At 38.4% G+C, this 12628-nt stretch overlaps 1 protein-coding gene across 1 annotated transcript in view; it reads left to right on the top strand.

Moving 5' to 3' along the window:
- ASPG (asparaginase) overlaps positions 1-12628 on the top strand; it is a 75724-nt gene that overhangs the window by 38229 nt on the left and 24867 nt on the right. The window contains exons 7-9 of the mRNA XM_034770021.1: positions 642-754; positions 6941-7126; positions 10937-11050. Of these exons, the coding sequence (XP_034625912.1) occupies positions 642-754; positions 6941-7126; positions 10937-11050 (413 nt within the window). The remainder of the gene's footprint in view (positions 1-641; positions 755-6940; positions 7127-10936; positions 11051-12628) is intronic.

Genomic DNA, 12628 nt, shown 5'->3' with positions numbered 1-12628 from the left:
CCGCTTTGCCCCAGGCCCCCTGAATCCTCTGGGCAGCCCTGGATAGTAATGATGGCATAGGTGTAAGTGGAATATCAGTCAAGGACTTTGCACAATCACTGAATTAACTTTACATTTTCAGAAGATTATATTAGAATGTAGTGTCAACCTTTTTTAACAGCAGATCATGCTGTTCACTAGTAAGGACCAAACAGATACACTTACATTTAATATTTCTTGTTTTAAATTAGTATATTATAACCGAGCTGCTGTATTAAAAATATGGGGGACTAGTAATGTGGAAACTTTTCTGCTGAATAATATTGATTTTTTTTCTGGAGATCTAAATTATTTGTAATTTTTAAGATTTAAAATATAGCACGATGAGATCTGACCTAATGGTTCCTTTGGACACTATTGAAATATAGGCTCATAATAAACACAGTGAGTGAGATCAGCTATTGTGTTTGCCACTCTTGATTATTCCTTCACTTCTCCTTTTTAATTGTTTTTGTATGAAGGTCATACTAATGAATTATAGTACAGACTTTAAAAATAAGGAAGTATGAAGTACTACAAATACACTTGATATAATGTTGTGAAGCTTAATTAAATGAGCAGTGAGACTTCTCTTTCTTTATGGTTCTGTTTCTCTTTAACAGTTAACTGGGAGACAGTGTGGAGAGCCAACACCACAAAGAAGTTTAAGGTCCACACTAACATGAACAGGAATGTTGGGCTGCTGCGAATCTTCCCAGGAATTAATGCTGCCACTGTAAGTATTCTTTTTTAATTGTTGAAATGGTAGAAAGAGTATCCAAACACATGGCTGCTTGGCCTAACAGAGCTGCAGTGATTCAGATAACCTGTTGTTATAGATGGAAAAATCGATACGATCTTTTTGTAAAGGGAAATCTTGCCTCGCCAATCTAGTAGAATTCTTTGACGGGGTCAACAAGCATATGGAAAAGGGTGATCCAGTGGATATAGTATACTTAGATTTTCAGAAAGCCTTTGACAAGGTCCCTCGCCAAAGGCTCTTAAGTAAAGTAAGCTGTCATGGGATAAAAGGGAAGGTCCTCTCGTGGATCAATAACTGGTTAAAAGATAGGAAACAAAGGGTAGGAATAAATGGTCAGTTTTCAGAATGGAGAGAGGTAAATAGTGGTATCCCCCATGGATCTGTACTAGAACCAGTACTGTTCAACATAATCATGGAATTCCATAATGATCTGGAAAAAGGGGTAAACGGTGAGGTGGCAAAATTTGCAGATGATACAAAACTACTTAAGATAGTTAAGTCAAAAGCAGACCGTAAACAGTTACAAAGGGCTCTCACAAAACTGGGTGAATGGGTAAGAAAATGGCAGATGAAATTCAGTGTTGATAAATGCAAATTAATGCACATTGGAAAACGTAATCCCAACTATACATATAAAATGAGGAGCTGTAAATTAGTTGTTACCACTCAAGAAAGAGATCTTGAAGTCGTTGTGGATAGTTCTCTGAAAACATCTACTCAATGTGCAGCAGCAGTCAAAAAAGCTAACAAAATGTTGGGAATCATTAGGAAAGGTACAGATAATAAGACAGAACATGTCATATTGCTTCTATATAAATTCATCGTATGCCCACATCTTGAATACTGTGTGCAGTATTCACCCCATCTCAAAAAAAGATGAATTGGAAAAGGTACAGAAAAGGGCAACAAAATGATTGGGGGTACGGAACAGTTTCCATATGAGGAGAGATTAATAAGACTGGGACTTTTCAGCTTGGAAAACATGACTATAAAGTCATGAGTGGTGTCGAAAAAGTAAATAAGAAAGTGTTATTTACTCTTTTTTTCCAGAGGATGTTGTGAAGGCCAAGACTATAAGGGGGTTCAAAAAAAGATCTAAATAAGTTCATGGAGCATAGGTCCATCAGTGTCTATTAGCCAGGATGGACAGGGATGGTGTCCCCAGCCTCTGTTTGCCAGAAGCTGAGAATGGGCAACAGGAGATGGATCACTGGATGATTACCTGTTCTGTTCATTCCCTCTGAAGCACCTGGGATTAGCCACTGTTGGAAGACAGGTTTCAGAGTGGTAGACGTGTTAATCTGTATCAGCAAAAACAACAAGGAGTTCTTGTGGCACCTTAGAGACTAACACATTTATTTTGGCATAAGCTAACTAAAAACTAATTTCCCCATGCTAATTTCCCCCTACTGTTACTCATACCTTCTTGTCAACTGTTTGAAATGGGCCACCCTGATTACCACTACAAAAGTGATTTTTCCTCTTGTTGATAATAGCCCACTTTAATTGAATTGTCTTGTTAGAATTGGTAAGGCAACCCCCATCTTTTCATGTACTATGTATATATATCTTCCTACTGTATTTTCCACTCTGTGCATCTGATGAAGTGGGTTTTAGCCCACGAAAGCTTATGCCCAAATAAATTTGTTAGTCTCTAGGGTGCCACAAGTACTCTGTTGTTTTTGTCGGAAGACAGAATACTGGGCTAGATGGGCCATTGGTCTGACTCAGTATGACCTTTCTTATGTTCTTAAGATGTTTAATTGTTTTGGTAAACAGCCTTGAGCAATGTACCCCAATTGTGTTGGTAAATATTCCTAGTAGTAATATGACTGACTAGTCCTAGCATGGAAAACTATTTATGAAGGTTTTAAAAGTACCTTTAACCTGAATCACATGGGCTTTGGAATTGATAATGTATTGCTTCCATGTGTCTGGAAGATGTATTTGAACTCTTGGCAAGCACGTGCAAGCTATAGTGACCAGAAGTGTCTATTTGCCAGGCAGTCAAGTGTGTGTGTATAATATACACTTTGCCAAAGGTATGCATGCATATACAATATGGGAAAATGGAGTGAGGAAATTGTGCCCTTTTCTACAATTCATGCTTCTTCCTGCAACTAGTTTAAGGGTTCAGGGCTCTGATCCTGTTCTATGATATGCTAATGTGAACCCCTGCACTCCTGTGAACACCTGGAGCCCTATTGATAACAATGGGACTCCACAGAGGCCAATGCTAGCAGGTTGCTTTGCAGAATTGAGGTCTTACATGGTTTGGGCTAGATTCACGAGGGGAAGTTAGGTGCCTAACTGCTATTTAGGCACCTCCATTCAACATTTAGGTGCCACTGACATTCACAACCCCCCGTTCAGGTCCACCGTACCCTGTAGGTGCCTAAAACCCCTAGGCACCTAAGATTCCACCTTAAAGTTCCCTAGCTGCCTAAATGTCTGCTGATGGGCATACATAAACCACCTAAGTCCTGATGCCACTGAGCAGCTTTGTGCCTAACTACCCCTAGGCCCTGTCAGGATTCACAAACTAGGCATTTCCCCAGCCTATCTCGCTTGTGGGGCCAAATCTGGTTGGTGTATAGAGAGGCCACCTAAAAGCACCTTACCCTGCACAAAATGTGTTGAAGTGGTGCCCCCTCCTGCCTTATATACTCAATAGCCCAGTAGTTAGAGCACTCATCCAAGATATGGAGCGTGGGAGTTCAAATCCCTCCTCCTCCTGATTTTAGACCAGGGTCTTGAACCCAGGTCTTCCACCTCTCAGGTGAGTGCCCGAACCCTGACTAGCCACTAGTCAGAGGGTATTTTGGGATAGGTCTGTCTCTCCTTTCTGAAGCTCTTTCACATTGCACGAAATGTGTAGGGCTTGTCTATACAGAGAGTTAGTGCGTGACAAACCGAGGTGTAAATCTATGAGCATTCTGGTGTGCCGTGCGCAAACTGATTGTGTGGACCTAGCGGCTGCATACTAAAAATTCCATAGTGTATTTTGACCTACTGATGTGCCAACTAGGCAGAAGGGTGCCGAAAAGTTAGGGGGTTGCGAAGTTCAGTATTGAAGCGCTGGTGTGTCTGTTTTTGAAGTTTCGCCAACCTGAGTTATCTTTCTCGTGGCCATTGTCAGCTTAAATTGCATCCAGTAGTTTAAGCAGAAATTCCTCAATTATACTAGTCTTCTTTTTAGGTGAATCTGAACAGATGGAAATGCAGTCGGGTGGTAGATTTGTAATAAAACTCCAACTGTATAGTTAGTCTCATAGGCGACTGTAGTGTATTGCAAGTAGTTTATGTGATCAACAAAGAAATATTTAAGTTGTTTTAAATGATTTCACTAGATGACTACTTACATTGATGAGATACATTAGCTGCGTGGTTACCAATTGGCCCATAGAAAACTACTTCTCCCTCCCCTCCCCTCGACTCTTCAATTAAATGAACCGTCTCTTGAATTTAAATTAATTCCTTCTAATGTTTGGAAGGCATATGTACTAATAGTGAAAAGTGTAAGGTGATGCACTTGGGGATGACTAATAACAATTTTAGTTACAAGAAGGGGACGCATTGGTTAGAAGAAACGGAAGAGGAGAAGGACCTAGGGGTCCTTGTAGACCGCAGGATGACTATGAGTCGACAATGTGACGTGGCGGTGAAAAAAGCCAATGCGGTCTTGGGATGTATTAGGCGAGGTATATCTAGTAGGGATAAGGAGGTCCTGCTTCCGTTGTATAAGGCGCTGGTGAGACCTCATTTGGAGTACTGTGTGCAGTTCTGGTCTCCCATGTTTAAAAAAGATGAACTCAAACTGGAACGGGTGCAGAGAAGGGCGACTAGGATGATCAGAGGAATGGAAAACCTGTTGTATGAAAAGAGACTAGAGGAGCTTGGGTTGTTTAGTCTGACAAAGCGAAGGCTGAGGGGGGATATGATTGCTATCTTTAAATATATCAGAGGGATAAATACAAGGGAGGGAGAGGAATTATTCCAGCTTAGTACTAATGTGGACACGAGAATGAATGGATATAAACTGGCCGTGGGGAAGTTCAGGCTTGAAATTAGACGAAGGTTTTTGACCGTCAGAGGGGTGAAATATTGGAACGGCCTTCTGAGGGAAACGGTGGGGGCGACGGACCTGCCTGGTTTTAAGATTAAGTTAGATAAGTTTATGGAGGGAATGGTTTAATGGTAAAACATAGTAGCCAAGGAAAACCAAGCAATGGTACGTAAATAGTATAATGGCCAACAAGGGTTAGGCTAGAGACTCTTGCCTACATGCTTGGGGTCTTACTGATCGCCATATTTGGGGTCGGGAAGGAATTTTCCTCCAGGGTAGATTGGCTGAGCCTCTGGAGGTTTTTCGCCTTCCTCCGCAGCATGGGGCAGGGATCACTAGCAGGAGGGTCTCTGCCAATTGAAGTCACTAAAACACAGGATTGGGGACTTCAACAGCAGAGTCCAGGGAAGGGGTAGGGACGGTTTTGTGGCCTGCAGCATGCAGGGGGTCAGACCAGATGATAATAATGGTCCCTTCTGACCTTAAAGTCTATGAGTCTATGAGTAAACATGGTAGATTTTATCATTGTGGTTCAAATGTATCAAGTAAGAATTCTGTGAATGTGTTGTTCCATTTATGAATATTTCTGCATTTACAAGTAATACGTTTACATTTATCAAATAGTTTTCGGTCATCATGCAAGTGCATAGCTTATGTAAGAGAGATAAGATGGGTGAGGGTAATAGCTTTTATTGGATCAACTTCTATTGGTGAAAGAAACAAGCTTTTGAGCTCACACAGAGCTTGAAAGCTTGTCTCTTTCCCCAGCAGAAGTTGATCCAATAAAATATATTACCCTCACCCACCTTGTCTCTCTAATATCCTGGCACCAATATGGCTACAATACAGCAAATAGCCTATGTAATGTATTTAAACAATAGCTTGCCATCCTTTTCTCCCTAAGGTCATTTTAATCAGCCCTTCCTGTAGAAAATTGCCATTATTTTAAAATATATCCCTTTGGGATTTTCATAGGAGTCTAAAGAAATTGTTTCCCAACTCCCATAGCCTTCTTTTTGAAAATCCCAGCCTTATTTTTTAAAAATGATCACCACAAATGGCCAGTGTAGATGAAGTACTTATTATTTGTAAGACTCTGATTCCTGCTTGAGACATAATGGCATTTTAACTAAACACTTCTTTATGCACCTCTTATTGATGGAACTTATTTGAAAGTACCATGTGATTATTAGTAATCATGGCATCACTTTTTGACAGTGCCCTTGCCTTGGAAAGCCATGTGTCAGAAGTGGTATGAATATAGTTTTTCTAGTTGTGCAATTTGTACAGGCCGCATCCTTATTTATTAGTTGACAACCTCACAAGTGTAAAACATGCCCTTGTGATCATGAGGTTTCATTTTTGCAATTCATTTCTGCGTAGGGGTCCAAAGAGAGTTCTTCACACACACACATACCCCTTGCAATTAGTTCAGTATTCAACTGCATATTTCCTCACTGGCTTGAGAAACTCTAATCAAATTAAGTGTTTACCCTGTACATTTTTGTATACTGACTCCTGTTTTGTGGTAGATTGACTTTAAATTGATGCTGTTGGTTTTTAATATCCTCAATGGTGTAGGCCCTGGCTAATTCCAGCTGACACCGCATAACCTTTCAGGGGTCCTATATTCTTATTTGTGCTCTGATGTCCTGTAAAAATTGGAACTTTTTTCCCACTGAAGTCCATCTTGGTCCATCTTTTCGCATACTTAAACTTAATTTTTTTTCCCCAAAGATGCCACTACTGCCGCTATATTTATAAGCGTCTACCAACCTGTCTTGAACACTCACTTCCAATGTGTTTTTCCATATACTTTGGTATTGGATTAGTCATATATAGATATAAAGCTCTGAACATAGTTAATATGTTTGTGCTACTGTATGGTACCTCAGTGGGGATACTCTCTATAAATACTGTCAATCATGATAGGCAAGAACTTTAATTCCCTTTTTTTTTTGGCTCGGGAGTGCCATCCACTGCTTTTGTAAGATCTTTTGAAAAACATGTATGGGGGAGAAAGGGGTTGCTAATCGAATTATATAGCATTAAAGACATGGCATTGTAATACTTTAACACCTTATTTTAAATAGGTGAAGGCATTTCTTCAGCCTCCAATGGAGGGCATTGTACTTGAAACTTACGGAACTGGTAATGCACCAAATAATCGAGAAGATTTGCTAGACGAACTGAAGAAAGCAACAGAACGAAAAGTAGTGATTCTGAATTGTACCCAGTGCTTACGCGGGAGTGTTGCTGCAGTCTATGCAACTGGACAGGTGAGAGAAATACAGCAATTTCAAATTGCAATGTTATGTAAAAGAAATGTTTCACTTATGTGATTGGCTGTATGTTTAATATGCTAGAAAACAAACATCTAGCTACAGGAAGATGTTGTCTATAAAACAACCATATTCAATTAGCTTTTAAATGGTTCAAGCTGATCTGCAAACAAGATTTAAAAAAGCCCTTTATGTTAGTCTGAATTTTGTAATTAGCTAGATCTCATCCCAATTTACTGATTGTTGGCTTCCACTGTGTGTGTGACACACCAGCATCCATCTGCAAAATACTGTTGATGTCAATCCCAAAAGATCTCCAGTGAGTGTGGTCAGACATGTCAAGTAATACCTTTTCAGGTTTGCAGTTACTTTAATAGTTAAAAAATAAGGGCATTCAGTAAGGTGGCAAACTTCTAAAATATTCTAAACATCATCACTTACTTGACCCTCAAGACTCCCATTAGGCTATCTGCATGTGCCAATGAGTTCATCAGTATAGTATGTACTGGGATGTCTCTCTGAATGGAGGCCAGTAGTCTGTGACTTCTGGAGATCTGAAAGCAGGTGTAGGCTAGTTTAAAGCAAATTTATATGCAGATACTGACACTCTTGGTATTCAGGGTATTCATCATATTTTAATAGAGTTTCCCTAATTTTATTTGCAATTCACAACCCTTTTGGTTAGTCAAAATATTGGTAGGACTCATGAGCCTCACAGACCCCACCAGTGTTCATAACCTGTGTGAGAATTCTGAATTGTGAGAGGAAAGTTCATTTGTCTTGCTTAACTTTCCTTCTATTCCCTAGCCTACGTCTGGTTTCAGATCTCCATTGACCATTCAACGACTAACCTTTTTATAGTATGCCTTGTGTTTATAAATATCATTTCTTTCTACAATAGGACTGAACTATTATTGTTTCTTATACATGAAATATTTTGGCACAGCTTTATTTATTTTTTGTTTCAACAACTTTCTTATAACCTAATATATAACTGAGGGAAAAAAGGAAACGTAAATTGTGACATTACCCAGGGTACAATCTGGACTGTTGAACAGCTGTGTCCCCTCAATTCTCCAAACGGGGTTTTACACCAGCCTTTTACACTGCTTCACTGTGAGAGCAACCACTCCTGGTCTGCTCTCACACAGCCTCCAGCATGTAAATTACTCCCAGCTATACTATATGAGTGCTATAGCCAGCCACTCTTGAATTACACTGTAGAGCAATACCAGCAAACTCCCAGTCCCAGACTGTCCCCAGAAATGTGCATCTTGGACTGCCTAGCCCTCTCCTGGACAACACAAGCTCATATAAAGCCCGTAATTTTATTAATAGAAAATGATATGCTTAAATCCTGTTATCTCAAATGAAGTGTCCCAAACACTTCAATCCAAGCACACCAGTTTAGATAAAACAATAAAACAAATTTAACAACTGCAGAAAGATAGATTTTACATGATTACAAGTAATGAGGCATAAAAGTCAGAATTGGTTACAAGGGGAAAAAAAAGTAAAATGCATCTAATACCTAAGTTAACAAGCTAAGTGAATTCAAAGCAAGTCTCTCTCACCACATGTGTCAGCAGTCTTACTGGCTGAACTACTTTCAGACAGGATTCCTCCCTCAGTCCAAAGCTGTTTCTTTGTTGCTCAGGTGTAGTGTCTGCTGTGGATAGAGAGAAATAAGGAAGGAATAACTTGGGGTGTCTATTCTCCATTCTTACACTTTTCCTCTTCTTTGAGAGTCATCTCCAACTGGAGTTCAGGAGACAGAAAGTCTGTGGGGATGGGAACCTCCAGCTGTTTCTTTGCAAAGATGTAAATATCTCGCTCACATCCTTTTTCCTGCCAAAGAATGGCCACTTAACTAGGTGATAGTTCATTTGATTTCATTGACAACTGGCTAAGATGTCAGTTTGCCTTTTGTCTTCGAGGAACTGGTTTGTGGCTGCTTTTTCAAACTCAGAACATGTCTCAGTAATGTCATTACAGTAGAATGTTATAACTTTACTATGATGTTGCCACACATATTTTACTAGGACAATAATGATTAGTAAATTATGAGTTTTCAAATAATATCTCACAAGGCATACTTTGTACAAAATTTATCATAGTCTTGTAAATGGGATGAGCATAGGGGTACAGACTGTCACAAATGTCAAAAGATTTGAACTTGAGACCTTCTGAAACATAAGGTCAGACCTTTTACTGAGTAGGCTATAAAGTTTTGGGCTAACATAAATGGGGAATTTAGAGGGATTACTTTGACCATCCTGGAGCTCCCGTACATGTTGGTTAATGTAAAATATATGAAGAATGAAAAAAGCAATATATAAACAACTGAATGTAAAAATTTAAACAAATGTAAAGTTTGTTCACTAAATAATCCCAAGATACCTGAAACTGCAAAATTTCATGAGAACAAAATCTAATTTAGTATATGACATTCTGCTTCAACAAAAATGTAGCAATTTTTCCCTATATTTTGGCTGAAAAATTCTCCGTAAGTAGAGCACCTCTGAAAATGACTTCTTGTGTTTGATCCAAAGAGCTGTTTTCCAAATTTAATCTTATTAAACCTTTACAGGGTTATTTAGTCACTTTCAGTCACTTGTTAATTCCTGGGCCCCAGCTTTTCAGCTTTGTATTATGTGGCTTCACCAACTTCCACTGATGGAGGCTAAACCCTATTTATATTGGTATCCGTACAGGAAAACATTGCCAACGTGGACAGAGCCCTGGAGTGTTCTGGCTGAATTCTACAGAATTTATTTAATGGTGGTTTTTCACTGCCCTTCCCTTTTCAAGAGCAACAGCTCTGTGGAGGAAACATGTTGTCTGAGTTCTGGAAATGTACTATAATATTAGTTTGTTTCAAAAAAGATTGTATTACATTTTTTATATTTTAAAAAAAGTAAATAATATTTTGAGTAGCTGGTAATAACATGTTACCTTCACTACATGTGGCTTTATCCTGTCATTTGTACATATTTTAGCTAGTCAGGTGATTTAGTGATTAAATAATCATGGTTCATCTCAAACTCTTTTAATTACGGTAACTGAATATCTGGGCTCTGATCTACCTCCTCAGAACAGATTATAGTTGAGGGGTCTATATGGTGATAGGAAGTGGGGGAAATCACTTCCCCTCCTATCCAGCCCCGGAAAAAGCCTTATCTATTCTTTGGCTGAAAATACTGTAACTTTCCAGCACAGAAGGAAGTTTTAAATGGTATATGAAGATCTTAAGGAAACCTCCTTTGTCTTCACTCCATGGCTGGTATGCTTTGTAAATGTACATACTGAAGATAGGTCAATTTGGTTCTCCTTTTGCATTGGTTCAAGCATTAGTTAATTGCTGAATTGTATAGGGGAAGCAATCTGTCTATAGCAAGCACTATTTGTTTTTTGCCAGAACTGTAATTATGCAGTCTAGTCTCATATCCTAAATCATACACAGGTAATGCAGCTTAGAATGGTCTGACAACACCTGTATTGGTAGCACACTGCAGTACTGGAATTCATCCAGGGTAATACCCCATAATAAATTCATCAATATGTTTGTGGGAAAACAACATATTTGGCAATTTTAAAAACACACTGATTTTAAAAGCTAGTAACTGCAGCTTTATAATGTGGGCTAACCTAACAACTGTTTATGTAGTTAATACACACCCATAACCTTTTCCTTTTAGGATAAAAGAAATGGTCAGTCTGGGTCTCTAGTAATCCCATATGCATCAATACTGTATAGAAGTGTTTCTGAATACTACACTAATTAAGTCAGTTTCTTTTCATTCACAGACTCTCACTTCTGTAGGAGTAATTCCAGGGGGTGACATGACACCAGAAGCAGCCCTAGCTAAACTCTCATACACACTGAGCAAAAGCCATCTTAGCTGGGAGGAGAAGAAGGAGGTAAATATTTCACTGTTAGTTAGTAGACTTTTAATAGTGGTTGGTTTTTAAAATCTAATTTTTTAATATTTACTACACTGACTTCTGTGAAGTAAAATTATTTGACTTTTTATGTTAATTTATGAGCATTCGCTTCCACTGTCTAATGTGAATACCTCACACCCTCCTACTTTATGCAAAATAATATTGTTGTAGAACTATGAAAATAGGTAGATTTGAGGGGGGAAGAAAATCCTCAGACCTCTGCATAGAGGTAAGCTGAAAACCAACACCAATATTTAAAACTTCTGCTTTTAAATTCAGCAGTGGATCTGTCCTCAGCTTCAGCACAGACTCCAAATAAATAATGTGCAAACTGAAACAGGACGGAGGTGAAATCCTGGCTCCATTGACATCAATGAAAATTTTGTCACTGATTTCAGTGGAGCCTGGATTTCACCCAGGGTTTATATTTAAGTCTTTATGTAGCAACTGGTGCATCTTATTATTCTTGTCACTTTATTTGAAGTCTGTGAGTCTTGAGTGTCAATGTTAGATGTAATTTTGTTAAGATGAAAAGATTTGAAATGAGTATGTTCTTTAAACACAGACCATTTCTCTGCGTCCCTGACTTTCAAGTGTTTATTAATTGACTATATATTTATAATTACTTGTTAATGACAGATTTGTTTTGGTTAATTAATGTCTTAGGTGTTGGGAAATAGATAGAGTTAATACAACACATACAAATATATAGCCCTCTGTTAAACATTCTCTTTTCGGTGGCAGAACGCTAGCACACGTATACATTAAAACTTCTGTTTTTATATGCAGCAAAGTCATAGTCCTGATGGAGTAAAGTTGTTATCCTGATTTTTGGATGATATCAACATGAGTCATTCTCTAGATTTAATCTATCAAACTAACGATTTCCCCCTCCGTTGGATGTGCTAGGTAAAAAAAAAAAAAAAAACTGATCAGTTGTGAAAAAAAAATCTATTTCCAAGTCAATACCTTCAAATAATGGCTGTAAAAAAGAAAATCCTATAGAATACTTATCAATGGGGATGGAGGTTGGTGGCTTTTCCTTTCTTTAGAGCTTTAAATTTAAATAGTCTTATAAACTTTGTAAGAGATTTACTAGCTGTCTGAATATGAAATTTTAATATTTTTAGAACTATCTTACCACTTTCTACTTTAGTAGTTTCTTATATTTTAAACATTTTCTGTGTGTGTAACTTAACAAAATCTTTGTCCTGGAATGGTCTCTTTGCTGTGGGAGGAGCAACTGTGCACAACATACTTTATGCAGGAACACATTCCACAAAGGGTGTAGTAGAGAATATGGCTTATAGGTATAGCAGTGCCAAAGAAACAGTGGTAGTCCATATGTAACCCCACAGCAATGAATATATAATTTCTACTTTGCCCTTTTTAAAAAACATATTTTTTTAATGAAAGCTCTTCAATAGTATATTTTAGCATGCGGACCTATCTGAATTTATGTCAGCCTGTCAAATCTGGAAATTTCCATGCACCAAATCAGTACATAACTTCCACTGATATACATGTAATGGGACTCTTCCAGCAGACAGTTAC

Source organism: Trachemys scripta, chromosome 4 (assembly GCF_013100865.1).
Source record: "Trachemys scripta elegans isolate TJP31775 chromosome 4, CAS_Tse_1.0, whole genome shotgun sequence".
Lineage (NCBI taxonomy): Eukaryota > Metazoa > Chordata > Testudines > Emydidae > Trachemys > Trachemys scripta.
Note: the sequence above shows the minus strand (reverse complement) of the source record. Positions and strands in the feature narration are given on the sequence as shown.